This window comes from Cricetulus griseus, chromosome 2, assembly GCF_003668045.3.
Source record: "Cricetulus griseus strain 17A/GY chromosome 2, alternate assembly CriGri-PICRH-1.0, whole genome shotgun sequence".
In the NCBI taxonomy this organism is placed as follows: Eukaryota; Metazoa; Chordata; class Mammalia; order Rodentia; family Cricetidae; genus Cricetulus; species Cricetulus griseus.
Window position 1 is genome coordinate 85,742,570 of NC_048595.1, and position 24,525 is coordinate 85,767,094.

The following is a 24,525-nucleotide window of genomic DNA, read 5'->3' on the forward strand; positions in this document are numbered from 1 at the left end:
CTGCCTCCACCTCCCTAGTGACGGGATTACACTGCAATGGTTTTCAAGCTGTGGGTTGCAACCCCTCTGAGGTTGAACTACCTTTTCAAAGGGGTCACCTAAGACCATTTTCATATCAAATATTTATATTATGATTCATAACAGTGGAAAATAGTTATGAAATAGCAATGAAAATAATTTTATGTTTGGGGTCACAAAAACATGAGAAACTGCATTAAAGAGTCACAGCATTAGGAAGGTTGTGAACTACTGGATTTGGGGCATGTACCACCACACTCAGTATGTGTTACTGGGCATTGGATCCAGGGCTTCGTGCACTCCTGGCGAGTACTCTAGCACTTGAGCTACATCTCCATCCAAAAGGATTTTCTACTAATAACATGTAGAGTTCTGGAAACATGAAGGACCTTCCCTCTCTTTCTTGATGATGGGGCTTGAGGTTCAGAAGAGCCAAGAGCTCACCAGAAGCACACAGGGGTGTGGTTTCCATGCTCTTCCTCTTCATGTTCATTTGCAGGTCCCGTCCTTTTGTAGTGATGCTGATGACATTGACTGCAGACTGGAGGACCTGACCAAAAAATACTGCATCGAATATAATTATGACTATGAAAATGGCTTTGCAATTGGTAATGGCATTATTTAGCAGTGGTGGTTTGCAAGATGGATCAGCAAAATGAAATTACCCCATGGGAGTGGTAGAAAACAGAAAAAGAAAATTTAGCTTTTATTAATTTATTCATCAAGTATTTTAGGATGGCTACATAATCTGATCATGTGAGAGTTCATTATGGATATCTTAAATTTTGGTATGAAATGAATCACTTTAAAATATTAGCCAAAGCACTTCAGGATAAAGGTCACATTGTGATGGCAATTTTAAAAGTGACCTGTCATAGAATGTAATCATAACAGTCAGAAAGTAGGTAACCAGTAATTTTTATATGGCATGCAATTGGCCATTAATTCAAAATAGTTACACATAAATATCCATATTTCTCTCCCAGGTTATAAAATCCAGTTATTAAAATCTAAGTTTATGCATAATTTTGAGTGTTTTTCCAAGTAGACTGAAATTTTCTCTCGAAGATTTTCTAAGTATGATAAATAAATTTTTCATAATTACTACTTAGTAGTTGTGAGAAACCATGTAACCGAAATCACAAAAATATTGACCCCAGCTTTTTAAAGACATACAGAAAGCCAAGAAATCTTTGAAAACAATTTACCTTGGTGACAGGCTCACAAACACAACTACTGTGTAAAGCACATAATTAAGCATCAGTATGGCCAGAAAGACATGGATATCACATAATTAGTTGACACACTGGGGTTTTGTAATGAGTCAGATATTAAACCAGGTGGCACATATAAATTGCCCCATCTTACTCCAGACAATGCTGTGAAGTCGGGCTCATTATCTCCATTTATTAATGAGAGAATCTGAATTCAGAAAGATTAAAGCAGTTGGCCAAGGTTATACGATCATGCATCACACTTTATGAAGTGAAAATCTGGCTTATAATGACAGTGACATCAAGGGCACTCTACAAGTCACACACGTCCTTGTCTTCTCCAGTGACACAAACTTCGTAGGCTGTCTTTGCCAGCTTCCTCACCTTGAATATATGAGGCAGATATTCTGAATAATACTTACAAAAGGAAATCTGACTATGCTCATTAAGCTTGTAAAGCCATTTTTTAAATGGAGAGAGGTGTAGATGAGAAATAGAAATAGATTCTACTTCTGCACCCCCTCTCCCAGTTCCCTCTAAAGTGAGGTATTTGCCTGGTAACTTAAAGATGCTATAAATCCTATATACTTTCAGAGGAAAATGGGTAATAGTCTCAAGATTAAATGCAAAATGCCCCTAAAATGACAATGTAAGGCTATGGGCCAAACCCATATGTACACCAAGGGCAACTGAGTAAATGGTTGCACGCAGTTTGATTTGTGACATTAGAACCTGAACATGGAGGAAGATACACTTGTCTGATCACTTGTTTTTCTGCATCAGGACCAGGGGGCTGGGGTGCAGGTAACAGGCTGGATTACTCTTATGATCACTTCCTGGATGTTGTACAAGAAACACCTACAGGTGTGGGCAAAGCCAGATCGGCACGGATTAAAAGAACTGCCCCATTGTCTGACCCCAAAATTCAGCTAATTTTTAACATCACAGGTAAGGGTAAACTTTCCATTTGCCAAAGTAATATGAGGTGAAATTTGGGGTTGGGAAGCTAGTTCTGAAACCTGTCGTGCCTTGTGTTTATTAGGAAGTAACCCTGGAGAGAACCAGAGAGAGCGTGGCCAACTAAGCATAGTCATGGGTTGCTGTTTAATGTCACAGATGTGTTTTCTGGTCCTTGCAGTGATCAGCACCCTGCTTTACTTGCATGTTGACAGGATGAACTAAGAGGCCTGTTTTAAAAAGCAAAAATATAGGATAATTCATCCTGTCATGATGAATTCCCTCAACAGATGATGTAAAACCAGCATCTTGGGAAAGAATTCAAGCAGACATGTTTTATTCTTCATACTACCCATGTGTAACTTATCCAATGAGAGCTGATTGGCCTATTGTAAATTATATTTTTCTGAAAGACTGTAAGATACAACTGCATTGGGGGCAAAAATTATTATGATAGTTAGTGCCTAACATACCCTTTGTGTGTATGAGTGTGTGCGTGCGTGCGTGTGTGTGTGTGTGTGTGTGTGTGTGTGTGTGTGTGTGTGTGTGTGTTTGTACATGCATGTTTAATTTTGTTGTGTTTTTATCTCAGCTAGTGTGCCACTGCCAGAGGAAAGAAATGATACCCTTGAATTGGAAAATCAGCAGCGACTCATTAAGACTTTGGAAACGATCACAAACCGCCTGAAGAGCACCTTGAATAAGGAGCCTATGTACTCTTTCCGGCTTGCCTCCGAGATGGTGGTGGCTGACAGCAATTCCCTGGAGACAGAGAAGGCCTTTCTCTTCTGCAGACCAGGCTCTGTGCTGAGGGGACGCATGTGTGGTAAGCCTCCCCTGGGACCCAGCTGTTTACTGGGTCAAATGAGCTGGGTACAGATGTTTTCCAAAAGTGTATAAAGAACATGGACATGGAACAGGCATTTTGCATTGTTGTGTGGTTATTACTGCACTGTATTATCTCGAGAACATGAGTATATACCATTGTTGAGGACAAGCAAAGTATTTGATGTGAGGGAAACAAATCTTATTTTCAGTTATAGCTTTTTAAACTTTACAGTGGTACTGAAGACATGGCTCAGCATCCATATTTGGCAGGTTACAGCCACTGAAACTCCAGCTCCAGGGCTTCTGATTCCCTCTTCTGGCCTCCACTAACACTTGTGTGCATGCTTAGACACACACAAAAAAATAAATAAATAAATAAATAAATAAATAAATAAATATTTATCTTGAAAACCAAAACAGCCTCATGACCTTTTTATAAGTTGCTCCAACAACAGTAGCTCATGTATTTGACCATTTCTATATATGAGATACACACCTTTCCCGTTTAATGCTGTTCAACATCTCTATACTGTACTGTTAATATTAGTACACAATACAGAAGAGAAAAGTAAAGCCGGAGAGGCATAAAACATACTCAATGAAAGTGATATAGCAGAGATTCCTAACTACATAGCCAATTCTAAAATTTTGACTTTTTTTCAACGAGGGTAAAATTCACATAAATAAGTACTTTAAAATGTACAATTTAATGGCATTAGTTCATTAGTAGGTTGTAGTCATTACTTCTGTCTATTTTCAGAACATCTTCACAGACTCTCATACTCATTAGTCATTGCCCATCTTCCTCCCTATCTCCTTAACACTATTCTACACAGCTACAATTACAATGTAGATGAACTCTGACCTGTTTCCTAAAGAAGCCAACACACACACACACACACACACACACACACACACACGCACGCACGCACGCACGCACGCACGCACGCACGCACGCACGCACGCACACACACACACACACACACACACACACACACACACACACACACACACACACACACCAAACACAGTGAATGACATGAATCTTATGTTAGTCTCCCTTAAGCCATGACCCCTGTATTCTGTCTGGGAAACCTTTGACAGTTTTTGCTACCATCTGTTATCATTTGTACTTTCCCTAGTGTGACAAAATCAGCTCATTCAAAACTATTATGAGCCTACTCTGGTTTCTTTTTCACTGTCTGAGAACAAGCAGGAATCGTCTTGATCACTGTTTTCTAGTCTCAGTGAGGTCTTCAGACAGTCTGTACCAGCTTAAAATGCTTGTGCTCCAGGCCCACCCAAGAACTAGTGCACCTGGCACTTTAGGGATAGAGAATTAGAAATACGGTTTTTAATAAACACCCAGGTCCTAGCTGTACTCATTAGCATCTCTGAGTCACCAGGTCTGAAGTTCAGATGTCTCTCTAGAACGCTGACTTTAATGACAGCCTGCTCAGTGAGTTTAACATTCTATTTGACCTCAGAATGTCCATGCCACTACAAGTTATAAAATGCACCTGTTTCCTTGGAGCCCCTAGATTAGAGGATACCTTCATAGGACAAGAACTTCTCTAAGCATGGCCAATGCTATTCCTCACCTGTTTTAGTCCTACTGTGTTGATCTGTTTCTTGTCTCTAGAAATGACATTGAAATGGACACATAGTTTAATTTTATAGGGGGAGCATGCAGAGAGATAATTTAGAAAACATCTTTAATATCACAAAACCATCACAAGTTCATCTAAATATTCATTATTTTATCCTTGTCTTCTGGCAGTTTTCCCTTTGTTAACTATGTATTTTCTATAATGTTATGGTTTGTCATAGCTTTCCTCCATTATTTAGACACCCTTCATAACAACCCTAAGATTGGTCATTAAAACTTATGCATCTGCTCAAAATAAAAATCTACTACTAATGGTTTTTAGAAACATATTTCTGGAAGGCCTACTCACTGTGGGTGAGAAACTCTGACAGTAAAATTTAACACATGAACAAGAGTACCTAGAAGCACCAAAGGGTGCCATGGTGGGGGGGACCTGAATTGTCTGGCTATTTTCTTCACAGTGAATTGCCCCCTGGGAACCTATTACTCGATGGAGCATTCCACCTGTGAAAGCTGCCTGATGGGATCCTATCAAGATGAAGAAGGGCAGCTTGAGTGCAAGCTCTGTCCCCCCAGGACTCACACTGAATATCTCCATTCGAGAAGCATCTCTGAATGCAAAGGTAGAGGCTTACATGCTTTGACCAGAGGCCAGCTGGATTTTGTATCCAGTTGTAATGGTAGAAAGGCTTCTTTGCCCATCACTTGGTCTTTGTCAAGGTTCCTGTATCAAAAGATAAATCAACAAGAGACAATCACACTCGTTTATTTAATGAGAATTTTATGTGGCACAGGAAACTTTAGAATTGAAGATGCAATGAAACTAGGAAATGTGTGTGTCATGCCATGTGTGATGGTGAGGTAAGTGGCTATGTAGAAATATGATGGGACAAATAGAGTATGACCTAGTGTAATAAACTAGGAAGGTGTTGCCAAGGCCTGTTTGTCTGCATTCTCCCCCATGCCCCAGTGTCTTCAGAGTCAAGCATGCTTCCTTTCTCTGGGTAGCAGAATGGATGTGTATCATATGGACTTAAGACCCACTGTGAGAGACAAAGAGCAGGGGAGGTTCAGAGAGACCTGTCTGCTTCTACAGTGCTCTCAAGTTCCTTTAGCTTAAAATAATACAATTAGATGCCATACTTTGGGGTAGCACAGTGGTTCTCAAACTGTGGGTCATGATTGAACAACCCTTTCCTGGGGGTCACATACCAGATACCCCATATACCAGATATTTATAATTCATAACACTAGCAAAATTACAGTTATGATGAAGTAGCAACAAAAATAGTTCTATGGTTGGAGGTCACTACAATATGAGGAATTGTAATAAAGGGTTGCAGCATTAGAAAGGTTGAGAACCACTGGGGTAGAGGGTTCTTAGCTCTGTTTCAAATCATCAGTCTAAAAATACGATGAAATAAGAACAGTATTGAGACCAATTTTACATATTCTTTCCAGTTATAAAGTACTGAGTGTCTCTGTATTCCGAAGAAATCATATACCTTCCTTTTTGGACCTATGCTTTACTACATGCTTCTCCCTCAAGCTTCAGTCCACATGCATTATTTATCCTGAATTCTTTTTCTTGACCCTCACACTAATTAGTAGGAAGGACTTTCGTGGCACTTAATAATCATCAACTTAGTTTTTGTTAGAACAGTATTTTATGTGATGAGATCAATTCTCTGTTGACTTGGAAATGAATTCCAACAGACACAGATGAATAGATTCTTGCTACTAAAATATGCAGTATTTTCCACATTTCTCTGTTCTTTACAATGCAAATCCCCAGTGGAAACATTTTCTTTCATAATGAAGGTTAACAGAAGACACACCTTACAGAAGAAATTTCAATTTTTTTCTCCGTGCTAAGGATATGAAGGCAGTTATGGGTACTTAATGATAAACCTAAATTCTAGGAGGTACCCGGTGATTGGGAAAGTACCAAAAATGTTTTAAAAAAAAAAAAAGAGTCCCTTGGGGAGATCAAAGGAGAAGACGGTGGTTGGAGAATGAAATGAAATGTTTGAAGGAGCAGCAGAATCCACTCTTATTTGGAGATGTGAGGTGTTGTAGTAGTTGGATGCAGGGAGCCCAATTTGAGATTCTATTTCTGTCACTGTTTACACTTTCCTGGTGCACAACTTGTCTTTAAGACAGTGACTCACCATGGTGTCTATTTCAAGCTTTGTTCAGTGACTGCTAACCAAATCATGTGGTTAGAACACTGATAGCCAGTGATGGAAGGAACTGGCTATGTGTCTAAAATTTAGTATATGGAAGCATGGTGGATCTACCATGTGTGACCAGCAATAGAGGAAGAGTACATGTCTCCTTTTTTGCCATGACTTAGACTGGGGAAGCCCTGCCCTGTACACAGCTAATTTTAAACAGCTTAATTTTGCTCATTTGCATTGTATGTTTCTTTTCAGCTCAGTGTAAACAAGGCACCTACTCTTCCAGTGGGCTTGAGACCTGTGAATCTTGTCCACTGGGTACTTATCAACCAGAATTTGGATCCCGGAGCTGCCTCTTATGCCCAGAACCCACCACAACCGTGAAAAGAGGAGCTATAGACATCTCTGCTTGTGGAGGTTATCACCAATGCTTTAGATGTTTATACTTATTTACATATGCTAAGTTCTCTGAGTGGAGGAGTGAGATGCTCTTAACAAAACTAAATGCCCACAGTATGTGAAGAATGTAAATAACTGTCTCTTCTTGGGGAGGTCCTTTTCTTTTGCTGGTCAGCACTTCAGTATAAACAATGGGCTCTCTGTATATAGCACAGACCTCAGTAACGAGCTTGAGGCTTCATGCCACTGTAGACATACAAGTTTCTGGGCCTTATCCTCAGAATTTTGATTCACTAAGGATAATGTGTATTTCTACCTAGTATTGAGGTGATGCCTACTTTTACTAGTCCAGGGATCACACCGAGGCAGCCACTGGTTTAAATAGAAATGAAAAAGACAGCATTCTACTTTGACTAGCTCTAATATCCCAGCTGACTATAGTTATCCAGCTGGAAATTCCTGAAGATGTAAACAAAACTAGAAGATAAAAACATCACACTATCTCAAAACCAGACTTAGAGTCAAAGTTGATCTGTTATAGGCTAGGGAGATGCTTCAGTCAGTAGATGCTTGTTGTACAAACATGGGGGCTAAGTTAAAATTGGCAGCACTCACATAAGAAACCAGACACGGCAGCACTCATGTGATCCCAGCAGTAGGAAGTAGGGGCAGGAAGATCTCTGGGTCTTACTGATCAACCAGTCTCATCTACCAATGAACTCCAGGTTCAGTGAGAGACCCTATTATAAAAAATAAGATGCATAGTGATAGAGGAAGATACCCAATATTGACCTCTTCTCACAAACACACACACACAAATGTACATACACACATGAATACACAGATACAAATGTACAATCACACATAAACACCCACAAAAATGTGTACAGACACATATGTATACACATACATGAATACACACTAATGTGCCCATACATATGAACACACGATAATGTGTACACACACATGAACACACACTAATGTGTACACACAGGAACACACAGTAATGTACACACTGCATACACACACACACACACACACACACACACACACACACACACACACCAGCCTGTTGCTAGAAACTCTGAAAGTTTGTCTCCCTGTAAAGCTGGTGGAGCTGAATTCAGAATAAAAGGTTGGTGGACTGCCTCTGCAGTATCACAGAGACTCACAAGCTGGCCTGTGCAGTGACTCTTAAAAGCATGTGTCCTCCCACTTTTTATCCTCTGGCTTAAAAGCCTAAGGTTTATGGCAACCCAGAGAGTAAAAAGATGTTTTCCTAAGAGCCAGCCTGCTCTGTGCCAGTTCTCCAGGCTACACAGAGAGCCATGCACACACTTCCTCACTGAGCTACAGCCATATACAGCTACAACCAAAAAGAGACTGAGATTCCTCAAAACCACCAAGTGGGCAGTTTACACATGACAGCGGAAGGGGTATGCCAGAGCTACATCTAAGGAGATGTAGTCCTCAGAAGTTGAGAGTCATAGGAAGTAGGAGAATGGATGTTGAGCGATAAGATTTATACGTCTTCCCATTTGTTTAAACTGTCTCAGTGTACCAGGGTCATGGTAGATAAAAATTTTAGACCTCACAGATTCTTTGAGCAGTGTTCATCAATCTAATGTTTCACCAAAATGTTGAGAAAAGGATTTTTCTAGACCATGGTTGAAGCCCATAATCTATGTCTATTGTATGAAAGCCACATCTAATTTCTTTTTTATTTAAAAGTCAAAGTCTTGCATTATGCTTGAAATGGATTTGCTAGGCACTCTTTGATTTTGTTAATATGTGAACTAATTTTGAAAGAAAGTCTGCAGTGAAATAGTTATGACACTACCCCAACATCCTCCAACCACAAAGCAACTGGAAATTTTATAGGGAATCTAATTCACATTTGCCTTTTCTTTTAGCTTTCTAAATGAGCCTTGAGATTTGTCTAGCTCCAGCTTTGCAATTAAGCAGTTCTAAATCCCAGAATGTGGCAGACATTCTGGTAACGTCTCCCAGTATTCCCAGCATTGTAGGCCATATTCTCCTCATCATGGACAAGAAGCAGGAATAACCCAGCTCTCTCTCTTGTGGGTTTGGACCAACACTATTATATTTTAAAATGGTAGTATATGTGATTTATAAAATGGACCCTCTTAGTTTCGAACTTCCTTCCTTCCTTCCTTACTTTCTTCTTTCTTTCCTTCCATTTGTCTTTCTTTCATTATTATTTTCTTTCTATATTGATTGATGTTTATAGATGTGTCATTCTGTATTTTGCTGAGTTTACCTAATGCTTCTTAAAAACAAAATACCTTTATATTTCATCATGCTCAAAATTATTATAATCACTGTAACAATTATATGCCATATATTATTACTATGCTCATGCAATATAAACTTTATGCATTTTGCCTCTTCTTACAATAATATCTTTTGGCTTGTGGCTACAAAATCTGAAAGCTTTTGGTCCCATAAATGGTACCTATTCATCTTTGTTAGCACATCCACCCAATAGGACAAGGATTAATGTTTATGACAACCAAAATGATACCACCTCTCACTCAGACCCTTTAGGGTGGACTTAAGTCACAGGCATTAAGTGACTTCTGGCTTTGTCTTTGGAAACATTAACTGAAAGCACGTGCCTTTGTTCACTGCATATATAAATACAGATGCACCATTTCTCATCTTATACTATCAGTTGACTAATTTAAGTAAGCATCTGGGACTTCCCTTTCCACATAGAAAGAGGTGACACAAGTGTTTCAGTAGCTTTCTCACACTGAAGGTTAGGAAGCTTATCTTAAATGTAATGAGTCATTTGAAACACACACAATCTTTTTGTTTTCCTTCCTAGTGCCCTGTCCAGTAGGAGAATTCTCCCGTTCTGGGTTAACACCCTGCTATCCATGCCCTCGAGACTACTACCAGCCCAATGCAGGGAAGTCCTTCTGCCTAGCCTGTCCCTTTTATGGAACTACAACAATCACTGGTGCCACATCCATCACGGATTGCTCAAGTGAGTTCTCAGACCTTATGCTAGGGTCTTACCTGTGCCTCTCTGGCCTCTTCTACTCTGACTATTACCATTTCAGGTAGATTCTGATATCTAGGTTTAAGTCATCCTTCTATGGCCTTTTACAACAATTTTATTACATTTATTTATTTATGTAGTTGCTTGTACACACGTGTGTCTGAACATGTGTGTGCAAGCATGTGTATATACATTCACACATGCACATGCCACTATGCTCAAGTGGGAGTCAAACAACAGCTTACAGGAGTTGTAACTTAGAACTTCCACCATGTGTGTCCTGGGATCAAACTCAGGCCACCATGCTTGATGTTAAGTGATTTTACTCACTGAGCCATCTTACCGGCTCCTTTTAAGGTCTTTTTGATGACAAGACTAAAAGAATTATTTTGGAAAGGTTGTACTTGGTAACTTTCAAATATCTCTCTCAGAGTCTAGGATGGAATGACATGCCACCCATGACTGTTTTCCTGTTTAATATTACTGAAACAAAATACATGTGGTTTGACTCACTCTGCAACCAGATCTTATTTTGAGAGAGTTTAATTATGAGCCATACCTACCACACACTGACTTCTTGCCTGTTTGTCTTGTTAGGTTTTAGCTCCACTTTCTCAGCAGCAGAAGAAAGCGTAGTGCCCCTCGCAGCCCCTGGACGTACCCAAAAGAAGTATGAAGTCAGCAGCCAGGCAAGTCAGCTCCCTGCACACAACTTGCTCTTTGATGAGATGCTTAGAGAATAATTTGCCATTTTACATATCACACAATACTGGGGTTGAAACCTTAGTCAGATTATGAATACTATAGAGGAATATTTAGTTTTAATTCTTAATAAGAACTTTCAAAAAGTGTGATGTTAGACATTCTTAGTACCAAAAATTGGAGCTATTTTCCCAGAAATGCCTGCTCAACAGTGTATAGATATGGGAGGCTTTGATCCATTAATTGACCCATCAGTGCAAAAGGAGGCTTGGTTTACCAAAGACTTTTTCTGGGGGTAGAAAGATAATTCACATTTTATTTCAAAATTATTTGCATATTCTGTGACCAACGAAATTATTTCTGTGGATAATGTGTAAAGAATTAAGAACTGTCACTCGGGAACTTAAACCAATTGCTTTTCTTTTGTGCATATGTGTGCATGTGTGTTTGCCAGCATGTGTATGGTGGTTGGAATTGAACTGACAACCTCACAATGTTTGGCAGGTGTCCTGCCAAGGAACTCCCAGGCCTGTTCTGCTCTTTTCTATTTTAAGATGGTCTGCTATGTCAGATTCTGTCATTACCCTTAATTAATCCTACCCAAGGGTCATGAGTCCCTAGGGATTGACATTTTTAAAAACCAATGACACTACATTTCTTCTGTCAACCTCCGACAGCCCAACATAGTGAGCTGCTAGGGCTCTACATGTTGTCACATTTGAAAATGAACTGGCTGAGCACAGAAATTTGTAGGATCCTCTAAAGCAATGACCATTTTTAAGTAATAACATATGGATTTCACACTAGAGTATCTATTTTATCTGGCCTTGATTGACCCCTGTACTTCATATATTTCAAAAGCATCTCTAATAAATTGTATCTTGCAACCAGCACTTGGGAACACTGACTGCACTTACCTCAGTGAAGAAGCATCGTTTGTGCCCATACATAGCAGGCTCCTGTGGCAAAGCAGGGACCCAGCTAGCTTGAATGCACTCACCTGGAAGCAACATGACAGCGTTATAGGAATGCTCTGAAATGAACTGAGTGTTTCTCTGTGATACATGTCTTTTCTGCCCCATAGGTCTTCCACGAATGTTTCTTAAACCCTTGCCACAACAGTGGAACCTGCCAACCACTTGGGCGAGGTTATATCTGTCTCTGTCCACCCAGATACACAGGTAACATAAAGGAATGTTAATTTTAACATGTTTTGTGTGAAATTGGTGTAGCTATTGAGTCAGACTTTGGAATAATAAACACAGATCACATAAGATGCATTGGATCATGTTAGTGAGGAAAAATACTGGGTTGAACAAGAGAAACAGGGTGCATACCTAACAGTTTTCTTTGTATAGTTTGGAGAAAGGGGGGAAAAATCGTCACTATGAAAGCTAATGCCATAGCTGGGGAGTTAATTGGAATCCAGTCCGGGAGTCATGTCCAAGGTTTTGTTCTAACGCAAATTAAAGGCATGACATTCAACTTTGTCCAACACAAACATTTTAGAACAAATTCCTGGCTTCTCTCATTTGTTACTCAAGAGGGGAAGTTCTTGTTCATAGATGAGATTTGTTACTTTGTTTCTAACTTCAGGAGAGCACCATGGCTTTGGACTAGAAGCTGAAGGAACTAGGCAAGAATTATTTTTATTTGCAGTTTGGTTTGTATTACAGATGTTTCCAGAAACAATTTTAGGAGAAAATAAGCTATATTTTAAAATTACAATTAATTTAAAACAATCCCTTATTTTCTATAAAATGAGTTTTCGCTTCAAAAAAAATTCTGAAAGTTTTTCATGGAAAATTACATTTAAGTGGAATTCACCAAAAAAGAAATAAGCAAAAGGAAAATTGGAAACAAAACGTAGCCAAAGGCTAGCAAGAATATTAACATTCCATTTATCACAGTTGGCTCATGTGTATGCATTCTTAAAAATAAAATTGCTAACATTTCATAGAATATACGGAATTTGCTGGCACTGGGAGGCAGAGACAGGGGATCTCTCTGAGTTCAGGGCCACCTTGGTCTACAAAGTGAGTTCCAGGACAGCCAGGCATACAGAGTGAGATCATATCTAAAAAGACAAAAAGGAAGAGAAGAAAGGGGGGTCTTTTCTGAGAATTCTGCATTTCAGTGGTGGCTTAAAGAAAGCATATAGGATAGTGCATCTCATAAATTAATGTGTGCCTTAGCTATTTGGGAGGCTTGACAGGCTACAGATCACTAGACCCTGGAGAGTCTGGCAGTCCCAGCATTTCTGATTCAGTAGTGTAGGGTATGGCTTGAAATGCACCATTTCTCTTCCGTCCAAAGGTGATGCCAATGCTGATGAGCTGAAATCACAGTCCCCTGGTGGGGAGGGTTTCTAACAGAGCTAGCCCAGCAAGTTGTGTGCACCCTATGGAAAGATGATGCCCACTACAGGACATCTGGTATATAAGCTGAGAGGAACTTGGCCGCACCCCTTGAGTCAAGTGGCCTTGATAGCAACTCTTTGAGGGTTTTGCTTTATGGTTAACTTAATTTGTGGCTCCTGTTTATAACTGCAAGATTCCCTCTCCATTCTCTTAATGTTTTAGAATATTTTGCTATTTTCATATAATGTTGTAAGGTATCTTAAATCTGTATGGAAACATGTAGTGCCTTCATTAAACATGGCTTGATGGTAGCTCTTCCTTATAAAGCCTAGATTATGGAGATCATTGCTTCAACTGATCACTCATGTTTACTACTCCCTTACTTTGATTTATCATTCAGTGTTTGGTTTACATTTTAGGCTTAAAGTGTGAAACAGATATTGATGAATGCAGCTCACTGCCTTGTCTCAACAGTGGAGTTTGTAGAGACCAAGTCGGGGGATTCACTTGTGAGTGCCCATTGGGTTACACAGGTAAGGAGCAAGACTAGTGTGTTTACAACATAAACAGAGTCTTGTCTTGGATTATTTGTGTACATTTGGAAAGTGCTCATTACATGGTTATGTAAGAAAACCAAGGCATCAATTTGTCAGTATGAAACTGCTTATGGTTTATAAAATGGTAAAATGGGCAGACTTGATTCCCTCTTGTCTACAAGATGTGTGACTTTAGAGCCAGCCAGTGTTTCTGAACCTGTTTTTCATGTTCACAAATGGAGATGAGAAGGTGAGAGGAAACATATTTGTTACCATGGGATACCAAACAAGTACCAGGTCCTTCCTCAGCTCTTCACTGTCACCTTACTGAAATTTGGAATTGTATGTGTGTGTGACTGTTACTGTAGATCAGTTACTTCTGTTGCTACAGGATCTGCTCCTCTCTCTAACTTAAAGGTGTTCATTTATGTGTTATATTTAAGTCAGAGAATTGCAGCCCTTAAGAATACTTCCTCTAATACGATAGACTCTGATGACACCCTATGGAAGGCCTCACCATCCAGGGGAAGCAGAAAGATATGTGATAGGTAGGGTTTTAGTTGGGGGGGGGGTAGGAGAGGATGGGAGGGACAAGAGAACTGTGATTGTCATGTAAAACAATCTTGTTTCTAATTAAAATTTAAAAATTCTGAAAAAAAGAATCCTCCCTCTAAAATAGTCCAGAAACATCAACCTCGCTATCAATTCCCTTGTTGAATTTCATTATAATGATTCTAGTACTGATAATAGAGTCTTATAAAATAGAATGTGCACCCAGCTTTCTTTTGAGCCTCCAACCAGCTCCCAAGTCAAGACATGGAGACTTCTTACTAATTACAAATTCTTGGCCTTATCTTAGCTCTTATTTTAATCTGTTGTCTTTATCTATGTTTTGCCTTGGGGATTTTTACTTTTCTCTCCTTTTGTATGTCTTACTTTCACTGCTTCTCATGTCTGGATGGCTGGCAGCTGCCTGGCTTCTGGCTCCAGCATGCTCTTCTCTTTCTCCCTCTTTCTTCCTTATTCTCTCTTGAGCCTAGTTTTCTCTTCCTACTTATTCCCTCTGCCCGCTAGTACTGCTTATCCCTCTCCTGCCTAGCTATTGGCTGTTCAGCATTTTATTGGACCAATCAGGTGCCTTAGGCAGGCAAGGTAAAACAAATGCAACACTTCTTTACATAATTAAACAAATGAAGCAAACAAACATAGCATATCCTTACATCATCAAACAAATGCAGGATAAACAAAAGTAACACACCTTCACATAGTTAAAGTAATATTCTGTAGCATAAACAAATATAACACTTCTTCGCATAGTTAAATATTTCACAAGAATATGATTTATTACCTAAGAAGCAATAGCAATCTCATAGTATTATTATGACAGAAATAGAGATATATCTAGAAGTTATATCTGTACCTAACTCATGAATTTATTATTCAAAAAATATTTTAAATAAGTATTTTAGGTTTATGCATTATATTATTTTCAGTATTTAATAAATCTTTTATAATCTTTATAACATATTTCACAATAACTAGATTCTGAAACATTATCTCCAAAAAAACCAATTTCATAATGAAATTAAAATGTTAATATAATTTATGGTGGCAACACTTGAACTAGCTCTGTTTTGTTGACTTGGGATCCATGACATTATGATAGACTTAGTCTTTTGGGGAGGGACACCGAGTTTATACAGTAGAATAATATGTTGTCTGGAAATCCAATTCAAAGATTTCTGGGTATTTTTATTTATAAGCTTTTTTATTTAAAAAATCTTGCAAATAGAAAAAAATCGCACACACACACACACACACACACCAAAATTAACAAGACCCCAAATCTATATGTCTCAAAGAACTTCTGTGCAGTTTAAATAGTGATTCAGAAGTCATGGGGTTTCACACTGGATTTTGCAGTTTCACTATTAAATAGAATTGTATTCACTTATCTGCCATCAAAAACAAAAACAAAAACAAAAAATCCATGACAAAATATCCCCTAATATTTAGCCTTTCTTGTTCTCTTTTATACATATCATACTGTATCCTCATGCACATTTGTTTATTAGTATTCAAAGATTTATATAAATAAAAGTTCTAAACAGTGAATAGCATCCCAAAGTTCCCTCTAGTTGGCAATCAGGCAGATGGAGAATAAAAGCCTGTATATCTCCAACAAGAAAAGAGTGTGTTTTCTTTTAGGGGCATGTCACATATATAAATATTTCAAGAGGTAGACATGTTCATACTTAACTGAGGAGGCTGAAGATCTTCATACTTGCTACCCCGTTTGAAGACACATGTTCAACAGGTGGAGCCACTACCGGATTCATTGTTATTTCAATTTCATGAAGGAAGTCAGAGTAGGAACTCAAAGCAAAAACTTGGAGACAAGAGAGAGCTCTGCTTACTGACTCTCCCTCTGGCTCATGTTCAGCTGGCTTCCTTATATAGCCCACCCACTTGCCTATCGATGGTGCTGCCCAGGGTGGGCTGGGCCCTCACACATCAATCTTCATACATGACAATCTCTCACAGAACTTGTTATAGGTCAATATAATTGAGGTCCCATCTTCCCAGGTGACTCCAGGTTACATCAAGTTGATAATGAAAATTAATAGAAGAGTATTGTGATCTGTATGAATATGTAGGTTTGTTAAAATTGCTATTTTTGCCAGGCATTGGTAGCGTACACCTTTAATCCCAGCACTCAGGATACTGAGGCAGGCAGATCTCTCTGAGTTCGAGGCCAGCCTGGTTCTACAGAGTGAGTGTCAGGATAGGCTCCAAAGCTACACAGAGAACCCCTGTCTCAAAAAAAAAAAAAAAAAAAAAAAAGAATTTCTACTTTCAAAATTTTTTATTGATAAAATTTCTCTCTAATGTAGTTTGTGGTAGGATATATATGCTGTTAGATATCTGCTACATGATTCCATGTGCACCTTGGATTTAAGCGTCCTGTACTTGGTAATATCACAGGCTGGGTCTCTGTTGCTAGGTAACAGAGGAAAGGATGTGAATGATATCACTTGTCCTCAGAACCTATTTACAGAGCATGGGGACAGCTGCACAGAAGTCTGGCTACTGTTTTCTGGACTTTCAGAACAAAATAAGTTATTTTCTTTGTTCAGTATTTTTGTCAAATATTTTTTGTCAATTTTGTATGGCTACAGCTTAACTTCAGAAAGATTACACAGAGAAGAATAAACAACTAATGAACAGATGATGAAAGAAGACAACTTTAAGCAAGATCACACCTTCTTAGAAATATGGTCATGTGTTCATTGGTGTCAGCTCTCACCATATGCCAAATATGTTACATTTCTGGCTAAACATTTTTTGAAATTCAAAAATGGAGAGAAATATTTGTGTCGGTGTATTTGGCAAAGAACAAAAACTTCACAGGCTCATTAGTCATGATTTCTAATTGCTCAGTTTTCACTATAAACGATTTGCTTGAACAAAACTTATGTTTTCTCCAGATCAAAGATTCTGTGATTCTTTGCAGGCCAAGTATGTGAAGAAAACATAAATGAGTGTAGTTCCAGCCCTTGCTTGAATAAAGGAACCTGCACTGATGACTTGGCAAGCTACCACTGTACCTGTGTGAAAGGATATGTTGGTAAGAAGTTTGCATTTCTCTCCCCTGTTTCAAAATTCTGTAAATAAAAATTAGTGTTTCCTAACATATTATCTAAGTATTATATTTGATTTTATGAACATATTATTGGAGATAAGTCATGTCAATGATGTTCATAAAATGTAAATTGAATGTAAATTGATGCAAAATAATATATTTTGCAAACTGATGAAAGCAGTATGGTTAAAGAAATATGTACTTAATTTCTAGGGAATAAGTCTGATTGGGGTGAAATGCTAATGAAGGAAAAACATGAGTTCAAAGAAATAGAAAAAAAAGAACTAAATGTATTGTCCTTTTAAACATTATTTCAGCTCAATACCCCTTACTGAAACCATAGTTTCAGAAAGAAAATAAACTGAGTACCAAAATTGCAGAGTCCTGAAATGACTCCACAAAGCCAGGGCTCCTTCTAAGGGGCATCATGAGCAGGCTAATGGCAGTGGCTCTGCAGTCTCTCTCCTTTAGGTGCACTCAAGGAGTTACCATGGGCTCAGTTTTCCTATGGAGGTAATCACGACAGCTCTTTCTCATCCTCACCCACCCTAGGTGTGCACTGTGAGATAGATGTCAATGAATGCCAGTCGAGCCCCTGCTTAAATAATGCAGTTTGTAAAGACCAAGTTGGGGGGTTCTTGTGCAAATGCCCACCTGGATTTTTGGGTACTCGGTGTGAAAAAAACGTGGACGAGTGTCTCAGCCAGCCATGCCAAAATGGAGCCACATGTAAGGATGGTGCCAACAGTTTCAGGTAAAAGGCCAAGTCCAGAGTTCCGCTTTATGTTTCCTTGATTGAGCAGTCTTAGTGGAGCACTAGCTGCAAAGTCCCAAGACAGCTATCCTCACATGATCACCCTAAGATAGGCACAGTAGAGTTTCACCACTACTTGCAAGGCTAGGCCTAGATATGAGCCTGTAGTTTCTGTTGTTGTTACTTGTTTGGTGTGTGTGTGTGTGTGTGTGTGTGTGTGTGTGTGTGTGTGTGTGTGTGTGTGTGTTATGTGTTGTTTTTGAGTAGGCCCATCTGACCTGGAACTCCCTACGTAGTTGAAGATGACTTTGAACTTCTGATCCTTCTGCATCTACCTGGTTGCTGCAATCAAATGCAGGTACCAGCATGCCTGGTGTTTTGTGGTGCTAGAGGTGGAACCTGTGTCTTCCCACAAGTCAGGCCAGCACCTCTGAACTACACTTCCAAGCTGAAACCTATAATTTTAATATAAGCAACCTAAGGTATTTGAAGTCTATGAGTGATACATGCCAGATTTAGAAACTTTGGCTCTGGGAAATCATAAAAGGTGGAAGGAGGGACTGCAGAGCTGGCATGGTTGTCAAGTATTTGCCCAAAAAAGCATGAAGACTTGAGTTTGAATCCCTGTGTAAATGAAGCTTGGTGTGGCAGCACCTATCTGTGATCCCAGGGACAGACCGTAGAGACGGGTAGGTTCTGGAGCTCACTGGCCAACCAGATCAGCTAGATCGAGGAACTCCAAGTTCAATGAGAGACCCTGTCTTGGAAAATAAGGTAGAGAAAGACAGAGGGGGCAGCTGACAGCAGCCTCTTACCACCACATGTGTACACACATACAGAAACACACACATGCACAAAATAATGGTGAAGGGGAAGTGCAGTCCCAGCACATGAGCATTAACAGATTAGCACTAGGCAAAAATCACTATTCTTAAACATTTTACATTTTAGCTGAAATTTTTGCAGTAAGTGAGATGAAAATAGGCTATACGATCATACTCTCTGGGGGCCATCTACACTGGAATCCACAGTGTTCTGGCATCTACTTTAGAAATCTTTCATCTAAAGAACTCTTAATAAATAAAATAACAAAAGCTGAGCCTTTGTGGATGAATTATAAGTTCTTGGAGGATAGATCTTGCCTTCCTGAGGGAGCACTTAGGGTGTCAGTAGAATGCAGTTTCAAAAACAGCCCCTCCAGTCATCCTCCGGAATCCCCATGCATGCCCTAGCCCCTCCAGCCATCTTCCAGAGTCCCAGTGCATCCCTGGCCTGCAGGGAGAAGTGGAAGACAGCGTTTCTGCAGAGCAGAGGATAAACTGTTCTTGCTCACAAACTTAGGAAATATCATGGTCCTAAAGCAGCTGCTAGATCTATCACCTCACAAAGTTTAAAGGAAAATATCAAATTCACTCTTTATATTTCATAGTCCCCTCCCAGCTCCACCCCTGCCTTTTTATCACCCTCCTACAAACAGCCAAAGCTCTGTCCAGGTAAACACATGTGTGGAAAATGACCAGGCCAGTGAATGTATTATCAGTGGGCAAGTTAATGTTACCAAAACATCATCCTGTCCTGGCAGCTTCCCATTTCCAACAAAGAGCACTTCACCATGGGCTGTAAGAAACTTGCAGGTGAACTCTAAGAGCTATGACCTCACCCCAAGGTTCAAAACAACAGAAGAATATATAATTAATCTAGAATCAGAGAACAGGAGAGGACATGCTGTCTCCAGTCAGACGAACGTAGCCCTGTGGATTAACTGAGCATGGTGGACAGAGCTTTGGCAGTGTTGTCCTTCCAGACAAGGATTTGTGAGGTGCTAGCAAAAACAGATTTACATAAAGTGCAGAAACCCAGACAAGACGGCCTCTTCTCTAGGAGTTCCTCTTAAACCCCTCCATTGCCATGAGCTCACACCAGCCACCTTCAGATCAACCTCAAAGGCAGCTCCTGGTGAATATGATAGTGTTGATAGTATGACCTCCTCAAAGAAAAGTATTTCAGTCACACAGAAAATTGCAAAGAATAATAAAGACATGCATTCAGCTCTACCATTAGCAAATCTTAGTATTCGCCTTATTCACAAATTTGATTGACAATTTTTAAAGGAATAATTTCTAAAGATGGAATTGGATATAGTTTGCATAAACACACATTCTTTTTCTGGCAATCAATATTCTGAAGTCTCTATATAGATACATAGAGTTTATTTATGTTTTATATTTTACTTCCTAAATCACATCTATAAGCAATATACAGCATGGTTTTAGATGTTAGGTAGGTGGGACAAACCCCATAAATAGCATTTGTCATTTGTCACTCAACATTGTTTTTAAGCATTGTCACGTGGATACATTTGCTGTGGTTCATTTGTCACAATGGCTGCTTAGTATCTATGACATGAGTGTACCAGGGATTGCTTTCCCATCCACCCCACTAGAGCATTGCTGTCATGAACACAGAACACAGGATCCTCAGCTCTTGTGCAATGATTTTCCAGAGAAAAATGATATAAAGTAGATGCACAGGCTCTGGGGGACAGGCTCTCAGTCACCCTTGACACTGTGAGATTGTAATTCTAATTTCCATCTTAGATTCCCTATTTCACAGCATGATGATCAGCATTTGCCATTGCTGGATGTGTTTGTTGTTGTTGCTGTTGCAGTGTGTGTAAACCACTATAGACCCTGACCACAGGTTTTACCATTTTAGTATTTAAAGTCTTCCGAGACAAGGTTGTCATAAGTTGGGGACACAGATTCTCTAAAAGATCCTCTTATGGTTCCTGTTGATGCATTTCATTTCCTTCCAGGTGTCAATGCCTAGCAGGCTTCACAGGACCACACTGTGAACTGAACATCAATGAATGTCAGTCCAACCCATGCAGGAACCAGGCCACCTGCGTGGATGAGCTAAACTCATACAGTTGTAAATGTCGGCCAGGATTTTCAGGCCACAGGTGTGAGACAGGTATGTGTGAACTCAGGTGTGAGACAGGTGTGTATGAACATAGAATGACTGTTAACAATACTCTAAATAATTATAAAGTGTCAGCTTTTGCCTATGTTATGTGCTGCCCACATACAAGAGGCTCTGCTGAGCCCTTAGTACTTATTTCATCTTCACAGCCATCAATAAACCAGGTACTGCTGTCGTTATCACCAACAGCTTGCATGAGGAAACTGAAGTTTAGAGATCTTTGAGGGAAATGTAGAAAACAATTAGGCAGACCTCCCTTTTAACCTTCGGGGTTTTGCTGCATGTATCCAGGCTCTGCTACACACCAGCTACTCAATTATTATTTCTCCTCCACCTTCTTTCTCATTTTCTTCCTTCTTTGTGGTCTTGAGGCTGTGTGTGTATGTGTTTGTGTATGTGTGTGTGTGTGCAGAGTAGTCAGTGTCAACTGCTTTCCACTTTCTTTTGAGACAGAGTCCCTCACTGAACCAAGAACTCACTGTCTGGATTGGCAGACCAGAAAGTTTTAGGGATCCTCCCATCTCTGCCTCCCAGCACTGGGATTATAGATGATGTGCCACCATGTCTGGCTTTTTATGTGGGTGCCAGGGTTGGGAAATCATGTCCTCATGCTTGTATGAGTTGACACTACTCACTAAGCCAGTGCTTCTCACCCTTCCTAATGCTGTAACCCTTTAATACAGTTCCTTATGTTGTGGTAACCCCCAACCATAAAATTATTTTGTTGCTACTTTATAATTTTGCTGCTATTAGAAATTATAATGAAAGATATGCATTTTCCAGTAGTCTTAGGCAACCCCTGTGACCCACAGATTGAGAACCATTGCACTAAGTCATTTCCCCAAACCCTATTTTGTTAATTTTAATGGCATTTTCATGACAGAAAGTTGAAACATTACAATTACATAAATTTATTGGACTATGAGACCATGTTATGATTTATGAATATTTAAAGCAGTCTAATCAGCATATCTATTACCCAAGCTGCTTCACACATTTTGTTGTGAGAATACTTAAAATGTACTCTCAGTAGTTTTGAATTGTACATGTGCTATTATTAGCCATATTTACTATGTTATAAAGTTGAGCTCAAGCAAATGAACGAGCCAAGCAAAGTGCTCATCTCTGAGATTGTGAATTTTAATTATCATCTCTATTTCTTGCATGTGTCTAGAAAGCCACTTGGTTTGTTAATAGATAAGTAGGTCAGAGAGTCAACAGAGCAACGCTAATTTCCTTCCAAGCAGACTGAAATCATTTGTGATAGAATAGACTTTGCAGGGCTGAATAGGAGAAGAGTTGAATCGTTCATCAGCTATGGAACAGACAGATCCCTGAGTAAGGACGGATACTGCCCTTGAGTTAGCCTCTCCCTCCTCTGCAACATCAACCCCTGTCTCTCCACAGTTCTTCCAAGCATCGTACACACTGCCTTATCAGCTCTCAGACTTTCTACCTCCACAACCCTGTTTTCCTGTTCCCTTGCACAGCTGTGTTCTCCCTTATTGTTATGTATACTCACTAGCTAAATATATATCTTAAGGATGCTTTTGAAATCAATTCTCAAATCTTCATGTGTGATGAAGTTAACTTCTTTGGATTTGGTGCTTCTTGCCCACCGCTTTCCCCAGACAACTGAAAGTGCAGAGGCATGCCACATTCTGCAACTCTCCTTATTTGTTGCAGAACAGCCTTCAGGTTTTAACCTGGATTTTGAAGTTTCTGGCATTTATGGGTATGTCATACTAGATGGAGTGCTTCCATCTCTCCATGCCATAACCTGTGCCTTCTGGATGAAATCCTCTGATGTCATCAACTACGGGACACCCATCTCCTATGCTCTTGAGGGCGACAATGACAACACCTTCCTCCTGACTGATTATAATGGGTAAGCAGAAGTGTTAGGGTGGATGTGCCAGGAAGAGATTCTCCTAACACCAAGATAGAACTGAATTCTGCTTAGGGCTCACATTCAGACATTGGGGTTGGGAACGAGGGAGCATGGAGGCTTGAACGACAACAGACAGCTGGAACACCTAAACAAACTCTATGGGAAAGCCAAGTGTGGTTGTTGTCATAGGTATTGTTTTCTTTTATCTTACCAGTGCCCTGAGGAAATACTGCCCCTTCTGCAGACAGCAAAACAAAATTTCAGAAATCCTAAATTATTTGCCATGCCCTGCCCCCTGCAAGTCATATCAGGTCTAACTCTCAAGAGAATGATGCTCATTTTTACATAGCAGGCATCCAAAGATTAAGGGTCATCCAGAACACTTGTCTGTGTGAGACATGTGTATTGAGTAAGAACCAGCGCACAGTCTCAGGATACAAGGGGGCATTCTTGATTCCTTTAATTAAACCTAACTCCAGAGTCCTTCCCTCTGCAATGTCATTCCAGTTGCATCTAGAGTTTTGCTGAGGAGCCATGGACTTAGACTGCCCCCACCATTGCTTGCCTGCCCACACTAGGTATTGCTGAGCTGTTCACTGGCTTAAACTCTGTGGTCCTATGATGACCTTCTACTCTTTCCCACACTTGGATTCCTCAGTGAGGCTGCAAGACCACCCCTGGTTGGGCTGCATGGTGTTCCACGGGGCCCTTTCTTATCAGGTTCACTCATCACTTTGGTCTATTGAGCATGTTGCCCGCCCCAGAGACCTACTGGGACTTTCTTCTCAAGTTAGAGGAGTACCATTATTTTGGTAGAAATCTCATCAAACACAATTCTTCTTAGTGAACTTGAATTTTCCGGGAGAATAACTCAAGGCATTGGCAAACTCTTGAGGTAAAATGTACTTATAGTTGGAGAGAGGAAAAGGGAAAAACATCTAGAGGAAACAGTGTTGCAAGAATATTCCTCTCCTGTGGGTGTTGTTGCCAGTGTCTGAGAAGACTTCATCTTGCCCTCTACTTTCCACAATCATTTCTTTGTCTCCATTTGCCTTTGGACACTTTCCACTTTAAACTGTTTATTATCTTTACACCACTCCCTTGAGTGGTGGGGTCTTTTGGTTCTTTTATTTGGGTAGACATATTTGGGCTTCCGTAAGACCAGCCTGGCAACTGCCTTAGTCTGTTCAGTTTAATATAGAAAGTCCACGATGCAGGCAGCGGCAGAATCAGGGTCTGGTAAGAACCCCTTAATGGTTCACAGATTCCCTACAGGAATGTTCTTTCTCTGCCCACAACGGCTGAAGCAGCAAGAGGTTTCTTCTGACCTCTTCTGTTAATACAGTAATCTTGTTCAGATGGCCCTGTCATCGTAACCTAGTTGCCCCCAAAGGCCTCTCTTCTTATGCTGCCAGATTGTTGGT

At 39.9% G+C, this 24,525-nt stretch overlaps 1 protein-coding gene across 1 annotated transcript in view; it reads left to right on the forward strand.

Annotated features, from left to right (window-relative positions):
* The window catches only part of Svep1 (sushi, von Willebrand factor type A, EGF and pentraxin domain containing 1), a 179,026-nt gene that overhangs the window by 93,963 nt on the left and 60,538 nt on the right, over positions 1-24,525 (forward strand). Inside the window, exons 14-26 of the mRNA XM_027403038.2 lie at positions 518-626; positions 2,016-2,180; positions 2,782-3,015; positions 5,088-5,249; positions 7,062-7,223; positions 10,057-10,218; positions 10,831-10,922; positions 12,020-12,116; positions 13,715-13,828; positions 17,346-17,459; positions 18,027-18,228; positions 21,044-21,201; positions 22,897-23,098. Of these exons, the coding sequence (XP_027258839.1) occupies positions 518-626; positions 2,016-2,180; positions 2,782-3,015; positions 5,088-5,249; positions 7,062-7,223; positions 10,057-10,218; positions 10,831-10,922; positions 12,020-12,116; positions 13,715-13,828; positions 17,346-17,459; positions 18,027-18,228; positions 21,044-21,201; positions 22,897-23,098 (1,973 nt within the window). The remainder of the gene's footprint in view (positions 1-517; positions 627-2,015; positions 2,181-2,781; positions 3,016-5,087; positions 5,250-7,061; positions 7,224-10,056; positions 10,219-10,830; positions 10,923-12,019; positions 12,117-13,714; positions 13,829-17,345; positions 17,460-18,026; positions 18,229-21,043; positions 21,202-22,896; positions 23,099-24,525) is intronic.